This window comes from Squalius cephalus (genome assembly GCF_949319135.1).
Source record: "Squalius cephalus genome assembly, chromosome: 2".
In the NCBI taxonomy this organism is placed as follows: Eukaryota; Metazoa; Chordata; class Actinopteri; order Cypriniformes; family Leuciscidae; genus Squalius; species Squalius cephalus.
This window is the reverse complement of record NC_137123.1, coordinates 57,330,022-57,350,651: the sequence shown is the minus strand read 5'-3', so window position 1 is coordinate 57,350,651 and position 20,630 is coordinate 57,330,022. Positions and strand designations below refer to the sequence as shown.

Here is a 20,630-nt window from a genome sequence, read left to right as displayed (position 1 = left end):
CATAACATTCCTTTAATATGATTCAAACCAAAATATAATGTGATATAATATATGGCCAATTATAAAATACTTTACAAAACTCTCAGATGTCACTATGGTTATATTCATAACAATTTATTTATATTAATTCCACATATTCTCAATGCTTTTTACATGGAAGAGGTCTTTGATGATTTTTTCACCAGGGTCAGACAAACACATTAGCCATCTGAAGGTTTACACAAAATAACAACTGATTATTACACAGTTTTACACTGTAAAAGATTTTATACTCCAACATCTATTCCATTGACTTCGCAGGGTCATAATCAAGGACAAAATTGTCATGATTGTCGGAAAATACTCAGTTATGTTGTATCCCAGATGGCTGGTTTTAAAGTATTACTTATAAAGCTAAATTAATAACATGGTGCATGGATCAAAAATATTGCTCTGTAGTCTTATACATCTTGCAATGACAGTATTAAATGATCTAATTTTAGCCACTTGTATGGAATATGCAACTTCTTCTGTCAGCAAGTCTTTTTTGTTTGCATGACAAAACAGGAATAATTGCACTGTCCAAGAGATCAATACTCTCAGCCCTTACAAAAAGTACTGAGCTGGTACTGTGGTATCAGATGGTAATACAACAGTACTTGGTACTGTACCATGGTACTGTATGATCACCATATTCATGTACTGTAGAATATACAATACATGGTCATCCAAGATACTTCAAAAATACCATGGTACCATGTCCAAAAACATGGTACATTTTTGTAAGAGAAGACAAACATACTATCTCTTTCCTAGAACTATAAACACACACTTCCTTATTCTCTCACTCTCAAACAGACCTCCCCTCCAAACACACAAACAAACACACACATAAACACTTATTAGAGCACATTAGGAATGAGCAGGTGTCTGTATCATTCCATATTGATGCATTCCATACTCTAGACTATCAATGATAACTATAACCTATATGTCATATATACACTACTCTTTTCCAGCGTCTTATTCTGAATTCTGTCTATATCTATGTATTACACCTTGGGCAGGGTGGGATTTGTCAATGCAAAAACTACACTACACAGTCAAACATTCACACACACTGACAACAACAACAACAACAGCAACAACAATAATAACATACGTAAAGATTACAATATACCTCTTTAAGTCCAAAGCTTTTCTTCATTATACTTCAAGGGATCAAAGAAATAGTCCAAAAAAGTCATAATATTTTCAGGGTCATAAATGGGACTGTGCTCTTCAAATTTTTAGTCCAAACCAAGTGTTTTTCAGTAACTTGTCCAGCTGAAGACCACAAGGTGAAATTCAAAGCTCCCCTTTACTTGTGGACAAGCTCTCAGCAGAGATTTGGAAAAGAGCAATACAGCTTCCTAACATCATCAAAGAGAATATGATGTACATTTACTGCTCTTAGCACTGCCTTTAAAAAGAAATATTCATCGAACTCTCACCCCACATATTGTACACACATATACACACACTCACACATATAAGCATTTCTCTGCTTAATGATATTTAGAAAGCTTGTCACATAGTCTCTCTTAAAATTGTGCTTATCTCTGGAAGCAGCAAGACAGCAGGCCGTATTTGCAGGTCAGTGTATGTACTTGCAGTACCTATTCTGGCCACTAGAGAAAGACAAAAAGCTGGTGGAGAATGAAAAGGTGGAGAATGATGTTAGTCAAAATTTAGATCTTAGGCTTTTCTCAGAGATGCTCAATTGTAGACTTTTACACACGTTAGAATGGAAGAGCTTAATTTGCCCTATCGAGATTCCAATACTGCTGAGGCATCAAAGTTGGTTTCGGTTGTCCACACTGAGAAAGTGAAGCTTGTGTGTTTCACACTTCCTAAGGAATCTAATATATTTTTTCATTTTTAATCTAACATGGCATCCAACTGGTCCGCAAGGTCATCAAACATGCTGCCAATGTCATCGAGAATGTTAACTGTGCTCTTGTTGTCCACAATGGAGCTGAAGAGGAAAAGAAACAGAAAGTAGAAGAAAAAGAATGGTGAGTTTCAACAAGTAACATCATCATCATGCAATGAAGAGACTGCTAAGTGCCAAGGAGGAAGAACATAACTTGTTTTAGTGTCTAGAAACATCTACTTTTATACCTGTCATCCTTCTTAATCTTCTCCTCCACTACCTCCAGAGCAGCAGCCAGGGACGCACTGGTCTCCTCCAGTCTGAGTTGCACCATGTTCCCTGAACCAGCTATCAATAACCCTTGGCTTTCCACCTCTGTTTTTCCAACTCCATCTTGTGGTTCACCCTCTACTTGTGTCTGTCTGGCTACGCCTACCTTCCTTCTTCTCATTACCACCGGTTCTGCGCCCTCCCCTGTCTCTTTGAAATGACTCCCTGCTGAGGAACCTGAAATCAGGCCTTGTTCACCTTGAAATGTTGGATCAACCTGTATCAGACCTGCCCTTTCCATTCTAGCAATTCCGACTTCCTCTACTCTTTCTTGCTTCCTCACTTCATCTTCCTCTCTCTGTATTTCTACTTCTCTAAGCCTCTTTTGCATGTCTACTCCAGGCAACTCCACTTCCAGAGGGCTTGGGATGTCCACTGAGAGACCAGCCATGGAGGACCTCGGGGGCTTCACTGGAGCTGAACCTGGTGTAGAGGGTGTTTGTGGGGTTTGGGGTGTCTGGGGTGTCTGTGGGCTCTGAGCTGGAGAAGTTGCTGGACGTGGAGACAGCATGCTTCCCTCCATTGGTTTTGGGGTGACCGGACTCAAAGTCTGTGGTAGATGTTCCAGTTGTTCAATTGAAGCAGGGCTGAAGGAGGCACTAGATGGGCTGAGAACATCAGCCTGAGGAGAGCCGGGAGTTCCAGTGGTATGGATTGGCTTGATTTTTACAGGTTTGGGCAGTGTAGGAGGTGGACTTGGCTTGGGAGATACTGGAGGGGGGATTTTCTTAATCTCCACTATAAAGAGACAAAGAAACCATGTAATGTACAACTTAAACCCATTCAGAAAATATATTTTACTACTTCAACCTGATATCAGGAAGGTCTCTGTTGATATCAAGCTAAACAGAGGACCTGTTTCATTGAACTACTGTCTAAAAACACCCATGAATTTCATGCATGCATGAATTTCTATGTTGGCTTGCTAGGCTGATTTATGCTTGTTTGCCAGTTTGCAGGACAAAGGGTGAGATAATATGAGGAACACAATGACCTCATAGATAACATTCTTACCTGGGCTATGTTGACCTTCTGGTCCAGGTAATGGAACCCTCCTTGAAGGAGTTGGGGGATCGAATTTACGAAGTGCCATTGCTGGTTTAGGTGAAACTGGGGGTTTCAGTATTTGTCTGGGAAGAGAGCCAAAGCTGTCGTGTTGCAGTTCTGCCTCCCTACCACCATCTCCAATGCAAGCTTCTGATACAGGTCTTCTCCGAAAGTTCTCTAGCCCATCTCCATCAGTGCCGTTACTCTGTGGTGGAGCCAATGCTTTGGGCCTTCGCTTTATCGTACTCGTTTCTGTCAGGTTAAAATGTTCACTATCTGAATAATGTGGTGGTCGTGGTCTTCTCAAAGTTGCAGTGGCATCCATCCGTGACCACTCCTCTTGTGGCAGAGAAGAAACAACTCCTTCCAGATGAGTGATCATGGAACGTGGACGTGGCTCAGGGGCCTGTTTAATTGGATGGGATTCACAAGGTGCTGGTCCATGATGTGCGAGGTCCTGCATGGCTCGGCTCATCTCAGCCTCTTGTACATCATTGTCAGGCTGCTTTTGAGAGTCGTAAAATTCACTGATAGTGCGGCGGCGACTATCTGCGTCGGAATTCAGAACTTCTCGGTTCTGCCGAAGGAGGTTTTGGCTTGCCTGAAGAACAGGTAAAACATCAAAACTTAGTTAGGCATCAATACGTACCTAAGCATGCGTAAAACATTGCTATTTAACTAATAAAAATGAGTCCAGGAACTTTTTAAGACAGTAAATAGGGACAATTCTGATGTCAGGTAGATTGAAAAAAATTTATCAGCAATAATTGCTCTGAATCTTAAAGTTGACCACAGAATGATTGTTTTACTTTGAGAGTAACTGTTTAATTACCTGCAAATAACCACTTCCTTTACCACTGCTTCCAATATTGGACATTTCAAGCATGGCAGCAATGTCTCTAACGCTGCCCCCAGATGAAGTTTTTTCAGAGGCAATTCCACAATCGCTACGTCTGCGCTCCCTGTATGTCACATTGAGTAGCAAATTGTTAGCCCTTTTTTCGCCAGACATTACATCATCAGCCACAGCCTCATCAGCCAGGTTACCAGTGGAAATGGAAGAGCACGAGCGTTTAGGTGGAGTTGGAGGACGAGTCCGTCTGCGAGGCCGAGCTGTAGCGAATGACTGACTGCGATTGACACTGTTGATGTCAAGGGATTCACCAGAGGCTTTCGCTGAACTGCAAGGAGTGACCCTGTGTCCACCTAGTGTTGCGTATTTCACAGAGGAGTCTGGCAAAGGTAAGTCATGCTCAGCATCAGTAACGATATACTGTCCACTTCTTGGCTGGGATGGAGTTTGACCATTGCCCTCTTCGGTTTCTCCTTCAGGTGGTAGGCAAAGTAATGGAACGCTACGAGCGTGAGCATGCGAACGGGGAGAGTCACAAGGCCCTCTGGCCCTGCTCTGTGTTTTTAATGGGGAGGAAGGGATGTGTGAAGGAGAATTTGAAGCAGAAGATGAGGTTCTGCCTTTAGTAGGGGTGTGTGGAGGTGTTGGGGTGGGACTCTCAATTGAGCTAGGTTTTCTCAGAGGAGGAGGGGCATTAGCTCTTTGTATGCCTCGCCCATGGGTGCTGTGCCGGGGAGAGCCACGGCCTTCTGTTCTTTTGCGTATTCGAACAGAGGGGACGGAGTTCACATCTGGTTCTGTGCTGGTTTCTAATGATTGTTTTGAGTCTGTGCTTTCTTCTATCTGGCTCTCCTTGGTGGGAATGTCTGCTTCTGGAGATTCACTCAGTCGTTTGACAGCTAACATCAACTTCTTCTGGTGTCCTAAGTGGGAAAGAAAAAAAGAGGTGGACAGTAATTATTTTTGTTTGTGAGGTTAAACCTGTAATCTTTTCCCTGATGAAAAGACCAACATAAATACTAAATACTTATTTTCATTGTTATTTTACCAGCATTAATGGCACCTGGTACCCTGACATTGGCATTGGGCACAAATGCATCTTAACCCTCTGAGGTCGGCAATCACGCCGGCATGATCTGCTCGCTTTTTTCCTTATCAGTTGAATTGAGACCCGAAATACTCTTTTGACTTTGATTTTACAAACAAGTTTCATACATCAATCGATTATGTTAAATGTGTATTATTTTTGTGTATACTCACAATAAAAACAAAGTGTTGTGCTTTTTGCCAAATAAAGAAAAATAAACATGAAGCGAGTTCTGCCTTCTCTCTGTCAGTGTAGTCCATTCTGAAACGCGTCCGAAAATGAACAATAACTCGGCGAATACTCAGTCAAACAGACATACAGACACACAGGCTTGAAGCTTGAATTCTCTTCTTTTAAATTAAGTAATTTATATAAAAAAACAAATATTCTCATCTTGTGAAATCTGTATTAAAAGAGAGCGATTCCAGTCGAGCTCATTACAGCTGATTCAAATGTAATGTGACACGCCCACGGAGAGCGCGCGCTATTCAAACGCAAATGGCTGAGGCAATCCTGCAAACCTGTGAACGCCCCCATATCAGCTCGAGAAACACAAGTTTATTCAGATCATTACTTGTTTACACCTTCTCGCAGCGCTGTGAGGAATAATAATAATGGAAAATGTCCCTCAGAAGTGCGGGTATTTCGAGGAGCAAGGATCAGACTGAGCTGAGGAATACAGTAGTAAGCTTTTTTTCCTTCTCACGTGAATCGGGTTTCTGTTTATGAATGAATGAACGGCAGAGATGCGCGCTGTTTACCACAGCTGGCAAAAAGACAGTTTAAATTTAAATCGCGTTTCTGTGTGAATGAATGATGATGTTTTAGCAAACTGTATTGCTATACTGAGATGAGTAAAAATCGACTGAAATATGTTGAAATAAAATGTAGGCTATTTGTATAAGCAACGTATTAAACTGCAAATTAACATTTATATGCCCTAATATTTCATAAAGACAACATTACAGTCAGGCGAAATATGAAAGACAACATTTTGTTGACTAGATTTGGGTACAGTTTTTACTGTAGAATATACTGTAAGATTACACTTCAATTGTTGTTGTAATTGTAACCTTTTTAATAAAAAAATATATTTACAAGGTAGATGTAAACAAACTATTAAAAGGTAAATATAATTTGTGTGTATATAATGTGTGTATGTATGTATATATATATATATATATATATATATATATACATATGTATGTGTGTGTGTGTGTGTGTGTGTGTGTATATATGAAGAGTTCAGATGCAAAAGCCTCTAAATGCCATCTGAAATTTTCTTCTAGAATGATCATTTTTATGAAGCTTGTATATTTAAGTTAGCTATAGGTGACACACCTGAATGAATGGCTCATTAAGTATGCAGGGGCATTGTCTCATCAGGTGTGAACTACTAAATATGCATGATCGTTTACGCCCCATCCGCATATTGCCTTTCCAAACTAAAAGTGTTTCACAAAACTTAAATCAATGTATCGTTTTATGTGAATGATTAGGCAGGATGATTTTCACATCATTTTGAACTACGTCACCACGTAGGCTCACTATTGGCCGACGCTGGTCATGTGTGTCATACGTGGTGACGTGCAACACAGACGCGCTACGCTTAAACACTACATGAAAAGACTCGAGGCCCAGATAGAAGGAAATGAAAAGTGGAATAAAGTAATTATTTTTGTTTGTTTTTGCGCACAAAAAGTATTCTCGTCGCTTTATAAACTTAAGATTGAGCCACTGGAGTCACTTGGACTATATTAACGATGTCTTTAATACATTTTCTGGGCCAGCAAGTTTCAGTCCCTTAGAAGCCTATGGAGGAGTGAGACAGCTCTCAGATTTAATAAAAAATATCTTAATTTGTGTTCCAAAGATAAACGAAGGTCTTACGGGGTTGGAACAACATGAGGGTGAGTAATTACTGACAGAATTTTCATTTTTGGGTGAACTAACCCTTTAAGTAAGGGCTGAGGGAAGATGTGTGTCAGCTTCTTCTTGAAAGTACTCGTGTCACCACAGAGGAAAAAAGAAAAAATTTTTGGCTAAAACCTGCATAGGATATACATATAATATCCAACTTGTTTCATTTCTGTGCTCCTGAGCGTTTAAATGTCCTCTTATTCCTCATGCTATTCAATATGGCCATGCTTGGCCATACCAGCACATGCATCCCCCACTAGAGAACATCATCCAAAACACAATATACTAGTGACCAACTATGCCAGTCTTTTCAGCAGGGATATCAAGAAAAAAAATATGTATTATAAATATTATTAAATATAAATATTTGTAGTATACATGCCTAGTTTAGTGATGCCGATCTCCTTTAGGTCCTCCAGAGTAATATCACTGATGAAGTCCATATTGTCGTAGCCGTTCTGAACCAGAGTCTGGTAATATTGATTCAGACCAATTGCAGACAGCCACTCAGCCAGACTGGGCTACAAAGTTACACAGATATTTAGTAACAGATTTGAACAGCAAGTTTGTACATGTGTATATATACATACAGTGGACTTTTCAAAGAAAAAAAAAAATATTATCAGCAAAACACTTTTACTCATATTTGGACTGTCCTTCTTTTGCTTCAATGACTTCACAAAATCTGAAAATCATGTTCTACAATAAACATCACAAATGTGCTTATTTGATGTGAAACAAAAATATTATACAGATACAGATTTTGTATTCATTTTCTCTTTTTTTTAAATAATAAAGCTTTCTTTTTTTATTTTCTTTTTATTATATGTTTAAATTATATTATGAGTTCCAGACTTCTGGAACCCGACTTTATTTCTCTTACTGGTTTCTCTTGAGGTATCCAGTCTGGGATGTTCATTTTGCTGATCTCTGAAAGCATTTTCTTCCTGTGCCCTGGTTTTGTCACCCCAATAGCAGTGAGGTCCTGTGGGGCACACACACACACACACACACACACACACACACACACACACACAAAAAACAGAATTTTAATTTAAGTGAACTATTCCTTTAAGTTGAAGAACTATTTGTATTACCTCTGGTGTCATTCTGCTAATGGTCTGCAGGTCATAACCAGCAGTGAGAAAGTTTGCCGTGTAGAACTGCAGCTGTGCACTAGTGAGCCATTCAACAACAGCCTCTGAGCTCTACAACACAAACACACACACACACACACACACACACACACACACACACACACACACACACACACACACACACACACACACAAACACAGTATGGCAGGGAAAGACGGAAACGCATCAATAATTCAGACATTGCTTTGACAGTATCATGATTCCAAGTCCTAGTATGAAAGTGTGTTATGTAGTACACACTAAAACCACTGTGTGGCAGCAAAAAATATTCTTGCTTCAAAATCATATCTCACTAACCAAACATAGTAATACTGTGGTTTTTGTATATATTCTTTGAAACACCTTAACGTACACCCTGATATATCTGAATATAGTAACCCTTAAACAGGGACGTCATGCACAAGTGACAATAAAGACATGTATAATCATATTGTTATACAATATTTAAAATTAGTAATGTTATTTTGAACTTTCTATTCATCAAAGAATCCTAAAAATGTATCACGGTTTCAGCAAAAAAAAGTAGCATAACTTTTTTTTAACATTGATAATAATAAGAAATGTTTTCATCACAGGAATAAAATACACATAAAATATATATCCCATTAGAAAAAAAATATTTTAAATTATAATAATACCTCACAATATTACTGTAATGTTACTTTAGAAAAGTAGCCTATCTGTTTATAAGTGATTAATCCATTTTTTTTTTGTAATTTTTGTTGTTCAAAATAAAAATAAATAAAGAATATTTATTCTCATTAACACACTAACAAATATAGACACATTATGATTCACATAAACAAATCTGTGCCACCACACACACACTTGCCTTGCTCTCTGCTGAAACTTCATCTTTCCTCTGGAGCAATGGATCCACAAAGGGTTTCTTCTTTTGCTGGCGCGGGGCAGCAGATGCACTCTGAGTGCGCTGAGAAGACACTACAGCAAAAAAGTAAATTAAATAAAAACCAATTAACGATTCATATTTTTAATTAACAGGACTTTGAATACACATATGGGCTTATTAAAACATTTGGAGGCATAGAACAATGGATATATGAGATGTGTACAAATGAGACATAATGAGACAAACCTGTATTCTAAGATCAGTCTAATATTTGAATGTAAATATTTAAATGCATAAAATAAAATATAAATTACAATGGCTCCCAAAAGTATTTGCACACACATTTAAAATTGATCTTATGGCATTTTATAGCAAAACATCAAGCCAGGGGCATTTATTTGAAAGAAACAAAGTGCAAACACACTCTTTGAAAAATTAGAAATCAGTAGATTGTTTTGCTGACTTCATACATCCTCTAAAATTCACTTGGACACCAGTAATCGTACAAGAAAAGTGAAGTTAGATCTGAGATTGTTGGTATACATTTCGTAGTACCTGAATTAGGATCTAAAGACTGTGATTGGTCCATAAGATGTTCTTTTGCTTTGGCTGACTGGGACAGCACCGTGGCCAACAGCTAAAACACACGCAAATGCACACACATGATCAGTAATGTGAGAAATAGAAAGAAAGACAGACAAAGAGAGAATTTACACATCTGTCCTCGTGTGCATCTATGGTCTTTGTGTGCGCCGCACCTTCACGCCCTCGGCCTGAGCATGCAGTCCCGGCACATTGAGGCCATGTGTGTTAACTCCGGGTGAGTGTGTGGGGGTGGTCGGCACGGGCACTGGTGAGTTGGTGAGGTGAGCGTTGGCATTACTGCTTTGTCCGCTAGTAGATGAACGTCCACTGGTCAGACTGCCTGTGCTGCCCATGCTGCCCCCTGCTGGCAGGTACAAGTTATCATGCAAGAAACCAGAAATAAAAAAAACGTTGAGTATGTCCATGTTTGTGCGTATGCTTTATTTCGATCGATAGACATTCTACTAACTGTAAGTAACCTTGCAACTACATGTCAACTAGCAGTCATTACAGTATAAGTTGACTGTCACCCCTAACCCTGACCTAACAGTCTTCTAATACTAAGTTGCAAATAGTCAATAGTCAGTAGAATGTCTAAAGTGGAATATTGAAATAAAGTGTAACCGTATTTAGGTTGTTGACAGATAACTTAAAACAAACTTCTCTGAATTTATATGACTGTATAAGGTAAAGTTTTTGGATCTTCTGTAATTTCAAAACATTTAAGCGTATTATGTCCCGACATGCATAAGAGCCACAAATAACATCACTGATGTCTGTTGCGACGGCTCTTAAAGCTCCACAAACGAATCCAGAAATGAGATTTGATGATATTTTCAGTGAATAACCACTTAAATGTCTTTTCATCATACTATGGTATTGTATTGCTTCAGAAGACTTGGAATATTGTGCATTGTACTTAATGTGCTTTCTTCCTTTTAAGAGCTTGACCATGTAAATCACTGTCCATTTCTTTAATTGTATGAAAAAGAGCAGGTCAAATATTCTGCAATATATTTCCTTTTATTTTCCATGGAAAAAAGAAAATCTTAAAGTCCCCCTGTAGTCAATCATATTATCCCTTAAAACTCACCTTTGATAACCAAAATGACATATTTACAAGTTTTTCCTTGAAAAAGATTTCTTCATAGCTTGCATGTAACTCTATACCCTTGCCTCATTTAGAATATGGGGTTCTATGAATATGCAAATTAGCCCCACCTCCGCCCAATCACACCAGCTCAGAGATCCACTCGTTGACGATCACACATTGATCTGATTGGTTACAAGGTAGTTTGTGACGTCAGAAACAGGAGAAAATACTCAGCAATGCTGTTTTGACTTTGCACATGGTTTGTCATTAATAACACCACATAGACATATAAACGTTTTTCACCACAGGGGGACTTTAAAGGTTTGGAATCCAATTAAATAGTCATTTTTATTTATATTTATAAACTACCGTTCAAAAGCTTGGGGTCAGTAGGATATTTTTTGTTGAAAGAATACTTTTATTCAACAAGGACACCTTAAATTGGTAAAAAAATACAAACAGTAAAGACTTTTATAATATTACAAAAGACTTCTGTTTCAAATAAATGCTGTTCTTTTAAACTTTCAATTCATCAAACAATCCTGACAAAAAAAAAGCTATACCACAGTTTCCACAAAAATATTAAGCAGCACAACTGTTTTCAACATTGATAATAATAATTGATAATAATAAGAAATGTTTCATCAAATCAGCATTAGAATGATTTCTGAAGGATCATGTGACACTGAAGACTGGAGTAATGGAGCCTTGCATCACAGGAATAAATTACACTTTAAAATATATTCAAATACATAACAGTTATTTTAAATTGCATTAATATTTCACAATATTACTGTATTACTGTTTTTCTGATCAAATAAATGCTTAATGACCATAAGAGACTTCTTTCAAAAACATTGAAAACATTTTACTGACTCCAAATTTTTGAACGGTAGTGTATATTTTTAAACGTGTAAATATCCCATGTAGTTTCCCAATTAATATGAGACCATATTAGCAGCAAACATAATAAACATAAATAAATATAAATAGTTTTAGATAAAGTATGGCATATCACGCTACAGGTCACTGCTCACGTCACATCAACTGTCCATTGAAAAACGGTGTCTTTACCAGCTAAAGGTTTTCTCAGAACCCAAATCTCCTCATTTGCGCTGCTTTGCTGGCCGCTGAGAGTCGGGGAACCATGAGGGCTGGAAACGGATCCCCTTGAGCCTGAAAGATATCACACACACACACACACAATCATAGTGAGGTAAGAATGAAATACATTGCTTTGCAAGCTCCTAATTTGTAAAACCAGATACACACAGAGGAAGCAGATAGTAAAGGGATCATTTGGGGGCAGTTCAAATGGACTGTAGCATATCCAACAGTAATCTGGGATCCTTGCTGATGAACATGTGTGTTATATTTGTAATTACAGTACCAAATAAGTACAGACCCCTTAATGAATTACAAAACTTTAGTTAGCTGTGAAATGTAATGTCTAGCACTGAAATTCTTGCACTTTATTTTACAGTATGTGTACTTACAGTGTACTTAAAGTACTGGGTAATATAAAGTACAGTAACTACATGGTCAGGTTTAAGGTAATAACCTAGTTATTACCCAGTTATTATAATTATAATAAGTACATAGTATGTACATGGGAAACATGGGGACTGTAAAACAAAGTGCTACAAAGATTTCTCAAGACTGTAATATAATAATTTCTGCAGTATTACTGAAAAAAAGGTACTGTAACAATTTGTTTTATTTAAATAAAAAGGCTAATAATACACTACTGATTATACATGATTATCACTTGTAAAATATGCTGGGGTGTATTTCCTGAACAACGACGTAACTCGCTGCTTAACTACCATACTACGATGCATTGTTGAAGAAATCAACTAGCTAGTCACGACTGTTTCTCGAAACTGTATTGTCGCAAAGTGGTCGTTCAACCACGTTAGTTTATGACGTCACGCACGTGGTGGAGTAATAACTTCTTTTAATGAAACTGTTTGAGATTGAATTAACGCTAGATGTTTTGCTATAAATTACAGACATGACATCTGAGGACTATTTCTCATTTTTCTCAGTTATTTTGCTTTATTTCCAGATTCAGTCATAGACTCGTTCTTACATAGTAGAGCACGTTCGCACATGCGCACTCTTCAAAGACGGTGCTTTAAAACTCTTAACAAACTAAAAGACGTAAATTACATTTGTATGTATTCTAAATAAAAGACACAGGTTGTACTGAATATCATCTTGCTTATTTTGCTCAATATAAGGATCTATTTAGTCCACATGTCATGCAAACTAGAAACTATGCTTCTAACCACAGCTCGAGAGCTGTCGTTCCAACCACACAACTTTGCGATGCTGTTTGCGAATGTTCGTTAGAACGATGGTTTTGGGAAACACTGACTCGTTGAACTATGCTGATAACGACGGAACTTGCGAACATAGTTGGCTAACGATGCTTTTGGGAAACGCACCCCTGGTTAGATGCTCAAGAAACATTTCTTATTATTAATGCTGAAAATGCTTAATATTTTTGTGGAAACTAATTTCAGGATTCTTTATTGAATATAAAGTTCAAAAGAACAGAATTTATTTTAAATAGTTTTTTTTTTTAAACAATAGTGTCACGTTTAATCAATTTAATTCATCATTGCTGAATAAAAGTATTAATTTCTGTAAAAAAATATGTATATAATATATAATTATATCCTTTTTCAAACTAATTGTGATAATTTTTGAACTACAGTGTATGGTAAAAGAGAATTGGGGGAAAATATGCTAAATAGACATTTAAAAAAGTCACAGTTTATACCAGAAAACTTGGAAAACATTATGTTTTTTACTTTTTTCTTGGGGTGAAATATGGCCTGGACATGTTCTTCACACAAATATCTCTGATACTGCTAATTTTGTATGTTACACATCCAACTTTCTCAAAGACATTCAGATTCACATCTTGTTTACTCCATTTTACTATGGTCATGAAGTTAAAAAAAAAAGCCAGGTGTATGATATGATATGCTTATGACGGGTAAATGTGTATTTTTCTGACTGTATGTGTGTGTTTATACCTGTCTCTTTTTGTGGCTCCTCTGAGCAGGAGGAGGCTGGTTCATACCCAATTGTGCTGCAGGTAGGCATATTATAGCCAAATGAGGTGAAGAGGGGCTGATGGGTAAGGGGCTGGGTAGGAGGGGGTGGGGGAGTGAGGGGTAGAGAAAAAATGTGGGAGCAGTCACCGTTCACCATGACAACTGAACCAATTGCTGGCGGACGGATCTGTATCTTAAGATACTGTTGGGTCGAGGGACCTGGGCACAACAGAACAACAGGCGACACCAAAAAACCACAAACAACAACAACAAGAACAACAAAAAAACAGGAAAGGAAACACAAAACAAAACATGTTCAAGCAAAAATATCTAACTCTATAGCTAAGCTTATATTTACCCCGTAAGTTAACATGCAAGGTGAAAATTAACACTTTAGAAAACTAAAAAAAGAACTATACTCATGCATACTATTTTCACAAAACATACTTGAAATGCATTCCCAAAAACACCAAATTTATAACTGATCTATGTGTTATGCATGCAGACTACATTCATGCACGAAAAGGGAGAAAATGGGGATTTGAAGTGTGTTGGAATGTGTACATCAATCAGTATAACATTTCAATATTGGTGCATTTCATTATTGCAGTGGTGTAAAGTATTTGAGTAAATGTAATTATGTGCTTAAGTATCTTTTTGGCTACTTTGTACTTTGAGTATCGAAATATGAAAGCTTTAGCGTAGGTTCTACCAGAAAGACTCTAATGCTACGTCATTCATTCATAACTATGAGGTCTGGCCAATCACTGCTTGACACTTGGAATATGAGTGCTGAACTTTCTCTTTTACATTGGCAGTTGATGAGGCTGACGTCCCTCTCCATCCTCCCCACCTCTGCCAGGTCGGTCCCTGTCCATCCGTCTGGGGTGGGCTCTGCCCCTGCCTTCATCTTTCAGCAGGATCAGCCCGAATCTGCTTCCCCCAGGATCTGGATTAAGGACGGGGCCTAAGCCAAAGAACTTTTTTTATAATAATAACTATATATGAATCATTGTAGCTCACTACCATCTGTTAATACTTTATGGAATAAATATTATGTAAACGTTGCCCTCTGAGTCTCTCTGGTAGAAATTAGCAACCTTTTGTCTCTACTTGACTTCATTTTTGAACATATTCAAAATATTCCAATGCATTTGTGATGAGATATGGAGTTACTCATTACATTTTGCAAGCACCTGACTTTTTTTGCAGTAGTTTATTTTTCTTCTACATAAGAAGCGATATCGTCATCTACAGGGTATTGAAGGTATTATATCTTGTGCGTTTTGCCCTTACTCACACCAACTTGTCAAAAAGTCTACTTTACGCAAATGCGAGTGCATTAGCAGGTAGTTGCTGAATCGTAGGTGTTTCATATATGAGATGAGGATGTGGCTTCAGCCGTAGATGAGGCATAACAATATTTCTACTTTGTAGATGAGGCATAACAATATTTCTACTTTAACTTTTAAGTATGGTTTTCAGGTACTCTTTACACCAATGCAATATTAAAGTAAACATTTTTAAAAAGTACAAAGTAATAATGGATTTCATGGACACATGGCCCATAGAGTCCCACTTTGAGTCTATGGCACATACCTGTATTACTGATTTTAAATGATGCGAATATTGATGCTCATCCAACAAGAGGCTCTTAACACACTATTTTGGGTCTCAGACTTCAATGGAAGTTTATGAGAGAAGTTATGTGTGATATATATCGAAATGACAGCAAAATGAAAAAAATAATACAAATAACTATTAAACAAATTAAAGGGCCCCTATTATGGATTTTTGAAAATGACCTTTCATGTAGTGTGTAACATAGCTCTAAGTGAATGAAAACATCCTGCAAGTTTTAAATCTGAAAGTGCACCGTATATAAAGTTATTGTCTTTCAAAAGTAAGAGTCGACTCTTGAGTCAATTAAATGAATCGTTTTTCAAACGAGTCATAAGCTGTTTCATTGTGACGTCAAGACGAAACATTAGCATATTGCCCGCCCACTTATTGCGCGCAGACACCAGGGAAAACTCAAACCTGCAGCTGATTCCTGTGGATACTGGATAGCATCATGTCAAGAAGACGCTGTGCTCTACAATGTGAAGGTAAAGCCAGTTTTTTTTCACTGCCCAAGGAGGAGCATGTGAAGAATCAGTGGTTAAAATTCATCTTTACCACAATACCACAGCAGTATAATCCTAAACTTTTGCTGTGTTCCCTTTATTTCACTGACGACTGCTTCTCAAATCTCGGAGTTCAATGCAGGATTCGCAAACCGCTAGCTCTTGAAAGATGCTGTTAAAAGTACTTAGTTTTGAGTTTTATATTGAGTAGGTCTCTTGCTAACTGGTTAACTCATATTATTACTGCCTTACTGAAATAATTCTGCTAAACAGTTGTGGGCCACTATTACCTATAATTGTGTCTATTAATGTCTGTCGTTCTCACTACTTTGAGGAAAGATTAAGCATGGAGCAAGATTTGTTTTACCAACCTTTATGTTACATCAGTCATTCACGCTAGAGCTCGGCTAATGTATACATTGCGTACATGCACTATTATTGATACAGTTTCCACGTGTTCACCGCAATATATTAGAAAAATACTTGGTAAATAAATGATTACAAGTAATAATAATAATATAATAATTAATTACATTTATATAGCGCTTTTAACGCCCACCACACACCAGCTTAATGGTGGAGAGGAGACAGAGTGATGAAGCCAATCAGTATATGGGGATGATTAGGAGGCCATGATGGACAGAGGCCACTGGGCAAATTTGGCCAGGATGCCGGGGTTACACCCCTACTCTTTCGAAAGACATCCTGGGATTTTTAATGACCACAGAGTCAGGACCTCGGTTTTTACGTCTCATCCGAAGGACGGTGCTCTTTGACAGTATAGTGTCCCCGTCACTATACTGGGGCATTAGGACCCACACCGACCACAGGGAGAGCACCCCCTGCTGGCCTCACTAACACCTCTTCCAGCAGCAACCTGGTTTTCTCAGGAGGTCTCCCATCCAGGTACTAACCAGGCTCAGCCCCTTAGCTTCAGTGGGCAACCAGTCTTGGGCTACAGGGTGACATGGCTGCTGGTAAAATAATTGGTTTGTTTGATGTACATGCACTTGTTAATGCTGATGGTGAGGAATTACAGTTGCAACATCTCATAATGTACCTCAAACTGAGTAGTGTATCACTGAGAATCATTCTGCTCGAGTTGTCCTTGTGGTGTAGTTTCGGGTTCAATAACTAGTTCTTCCAATGTTTCATCATCAGATTCACACTCACATTGATATGGTAAAATCAACGTCATTTTTCATTACTGTGTTTAGTTTACAGTGAAGGAAGCCTCAGGACACACAGACCTGACGTTGTTATGGCAATGGGCGTTTTTGTTTTCGACGCGCACGCTGTACACGGTAAACCAATCACAACAGACTGAGCTGTCTGGCCAATCAGAGCAGAGTAGCTCGTGGAAAGGAGGGATTTAGAGAGATTGATTCATCTGACTAGGAAATTAAACAGTTTTTTTTTTACTTTGATGCATGTAAACCAGTTGTAGAAGACTCCAAAACAACATCAGGAAACTTTAAAATAGCAAAATAGGGGCACTTTAAGAAATAATATTAAAACAATTATTATACACTAATATCACACCATAAAAAATGGTATTCAAGAAAATAATAATTTCTGGCATAAAACCACAGGAACCCTTAAAGCTTCTCTTTTGTTGGCATAAGCTGGTTTATAAGCACTTCTAAAGTTTGAGAAGATTGTTGGCACATGCTGCATTCCCAAACACACATTAAGCGACCCAAACTCAGAGCAGATGTGGAGATGGAGAGCAGCTTTTACTGTGTGAACTGAGCCGCTCTGAGACACAAAAACTATGTAACACAGTGCCGAAATTAATTCTGAAACATGCAGCCCATATATTTATTTAATTAAATCACAAACTTTGGGATTTGTTAAGCGCACTAAGCCACATCACAATTTTGTTTTTCTTTCAATTAATCACGCAGCCCTAGTTTTAATCACTGTCATTTTTATCTTGACGAGAAGCTCAGCTTCTCTTTAATGTTTTTTATTAAATAGCAAATTACAAACACCAGAACAAAGTAAATCTGAGTACATATTCTGACAGTGATAAGTGATGTTGTTTCTTCACTCTTGAGAAGCAGCAGTTGTCACTGATCTGCATGTATAAATGTGTGAAAGCCTGTTTGCATGTGTGCGAATGTGCAGAAGTGTGAATCCACTGATGTGAGTTGAAAGGAAATGAAGGAGGGCATGGAAAGATGGTACAGGTGGACGCAGAGATGACCGAACAGTGACAGATAAATGAGCCACTCTCATCTGCCCTCTTTTTCACTCCCTCTCTTTCATGTCTTCGAGCTGACGCCTCTAATTAGAATCACTTGACTGGTGATAAAGGGCAGGGCAGTTGGATATAGAACAGTGTTGCCAAATCTGTGGTTTTACACTTTTGCCGCGGGTTGTTTTTGTAGTCCGCCGGTTGAAGCATTCCCCTCCCCGGAATGCGGTTTTTACTGGGGAATGCGATTGGGATAGTTTTGAAAGTGATTGGGATAGTTTTGATTTAGCAGTTGGGATAGTTTTCTTGTGCAGACCTGGCAACCCTGGTATAGAGTGAATGAACAGCCACCCACACAACCACACACATACACTAGGATTGGGCTTGAGTAATCATGTATTTAAAGACACAGAAGACAGCAGCTCCATCAAAGTTTATAATCTTCTAGGGAAACAATCATCTGATCACTTTGTTCAGCAAGCTTCATCATTTGAGGTATCATTTATGTCAGTGGCACAAACAGTAGTTTTTGGAAGTTTAATAGAGTGCAACAGCTGGGTTCCGGATACAAAACTTTTTGATTTTGAACGATAACTTATAAACCCTTAAAGACAGACCTAAGGGGGTCGCACACCGGACGCCACGTCTTTTAAATTCGAACACATTATTCTCTATGAGAGTACACACACCGGCAGCGCCTTTCGGCGTCTGTCCACGGCGCCCAGCAACGGCTCAGGACCGTGTTCAAAATCCTGCCGCGCCACAGAGCGCCATTTACATAGTTTTATATTAAATTTACATTTATGTGTCTCAAATCGTAGTTAATGTATACGGACTTCACCCCGTGCTGCAATATACATTTAGTTTTATATTTATTTACAGAAATCAGAAAATTGCTGATGCTAACGGATTTTTAGGTGAGAGTTATCTAGACGTGGCGCGGCGCGGCGCTGAGCTGCGCGTCCGGTGTGCGACCCACTCTACTGTGAGCTACGAGGTTATAATTCAAAGGCATTTGCTTCTACTGAAGACGTCAGCCCACATTATTTCAGCTTATTTTTAAAATAATAGTGTTTAATTGAGAAATTCCTGGTGAAAAAACAACATTACGCATGATATGACTGTATAGAAAATTACACCAATCAGAGAGTCAAAAAAGCAACACGCACCAAAAGATCTTGTTAGCGCCGCCCACTCCCATGAAGCAATGCAAATGGCGTACTCAAATCAATATCTATACACTCTCAAAATACTTAAATGTTTGAATATATATGTATATTTTGCAATAAACTTAAAATATTTTGTTTTTAACAACAATTGTAAATTAGCTGTTTTATGTTTTTAATCCGATTATGCTATTCACAATGCTTTATGGGATTGTAGTTCTTTCCCTCAATAAAGATATTAAGTACACAGTCTTTTACCTTTGTATTTTTTTCCTGCTTTTCAAATACTTTTTTTGCTTCAAATCAAAGTTTGTAGTGTTGTGATTCACCTCGTAGCTGATTGTCTTGGTTCATGGCTTATAACTCTTTTTTTAAAAATCCCTATGGGAAAAATGAATGGAAAAAATATGCGGCGCTGAAAAACGGGATGGGCGCTAATGCACTCTATACTTAAACTTAGAGGTTTGTTCCAATAGTAACAGGTTGATGTACCAATTGAGTACTCAAGAAGACGAAATGAACAAAATGCTCATCCCTAATCTAAACACACAACAATAAATACACAAACACTCATATATATGCAGAAATGCATGCACTAAATACAAACTCACCAGAACCCACACACACATGAACATTTAAATGCCAGGTAGATGAGCTTCAGATTGACCTTGATTTTAAAGTGGATTAAAATGTGCATATGTGTCACATGACATCCTAGAAGGCTCATGTGACGATGCGATGGCACACCTGCCCTTTTGATGACTTCCACCATGTTGGACGGAAAGTAACCCACGCGGTCATTTCCTGTGCGGTTATCATGGATACAGCCCTTCCATCGTCCATCAGAATGCTGCTCCAAGACCTGAGGAGCAAACAGACATGTTGCAGATGTGCCTGAAGTTGAAAACAACCAAAACATTGCACTGCACTAACATATACAGTAGAACCTTATTGTATAGTCTTACCAAAAGGATAAAGCTATAAAGACTATTAGGTCGAACCCAGGTTTCCAAAAAGTATACGACTCATGTCTTACACACTACTGTTCAAAAGTTTGGGGTTAGTAACATTTCTTTTAAAATATTATTATTTGCTCACAAAGGCTGCATTTATTTGTAAAAATAAAAACAGTAATATTATTACGATTGTTACAACTATTTTATATTATTGTCACGAACACTCGTTTTTGATTCTTTTTCATGGACTTTTAGTTTTGTCTTCTGAAGTCCATGAAAAAGAATCAAAAATCTATGA

At 38.1% G+C, this 20,630-nt stretch overlaps 1 protein-coding gene across 1 annotated transcript in view; it reads right to left on the bottom strand.

The window, feature by feature from the left end:
- LOC307173218 (caskin-1) overlaps positions 1-20,630 on the bottom strand; it is a 55,298-nt gene continuing 34,668 nt past the window's right edge. The window contains exons 10-21 of the mRNA XM_079896165.1: positions 20,124-20,238; positions 11,891-11,992; positions 9,897-10,087; positions 9,694-9,775; positions 9,121-9,230; positions 8,229-8,339; positions 8,015-8,116; positions 7,514-7,652; positions 4,104-5,047; positions 3,239-3,872; positions 2,143-2,962; positions 1-1,996 (exon numbers count right to left, since the gene is read on the bottom strand). Coding sequence (XP_079752291.1) covers positions 1,900-1,996; positions 2,143-2,962; positions 3,239-3,872; positions 4,104-5,047; positions 7,514-7,652; positions 8,015-8,116; positions 8,229-8,339; positions 9,121-9,230; positions 9,694-9,775; positions 9,897-10,087; positions 11,891-11,992; positions 20,124-20,238 — 3,447 coding nt within the window. The 3' untranslated portion in view covers positions 1-1,899. The remainder of the gene's footprint in view (positions 1,997-2,142; positions 2,963-3,238; positions 3,873-4,103; positions 5,048-7,513; positions 7,653-8,014; positions 8,117-8,228; positions 8,340-9,120; positions 9,231-9,693; positions 9,776-9,896; positions 10,088-11,890; positions 11,993-20,123; positions 20,239-20,630) is intronic.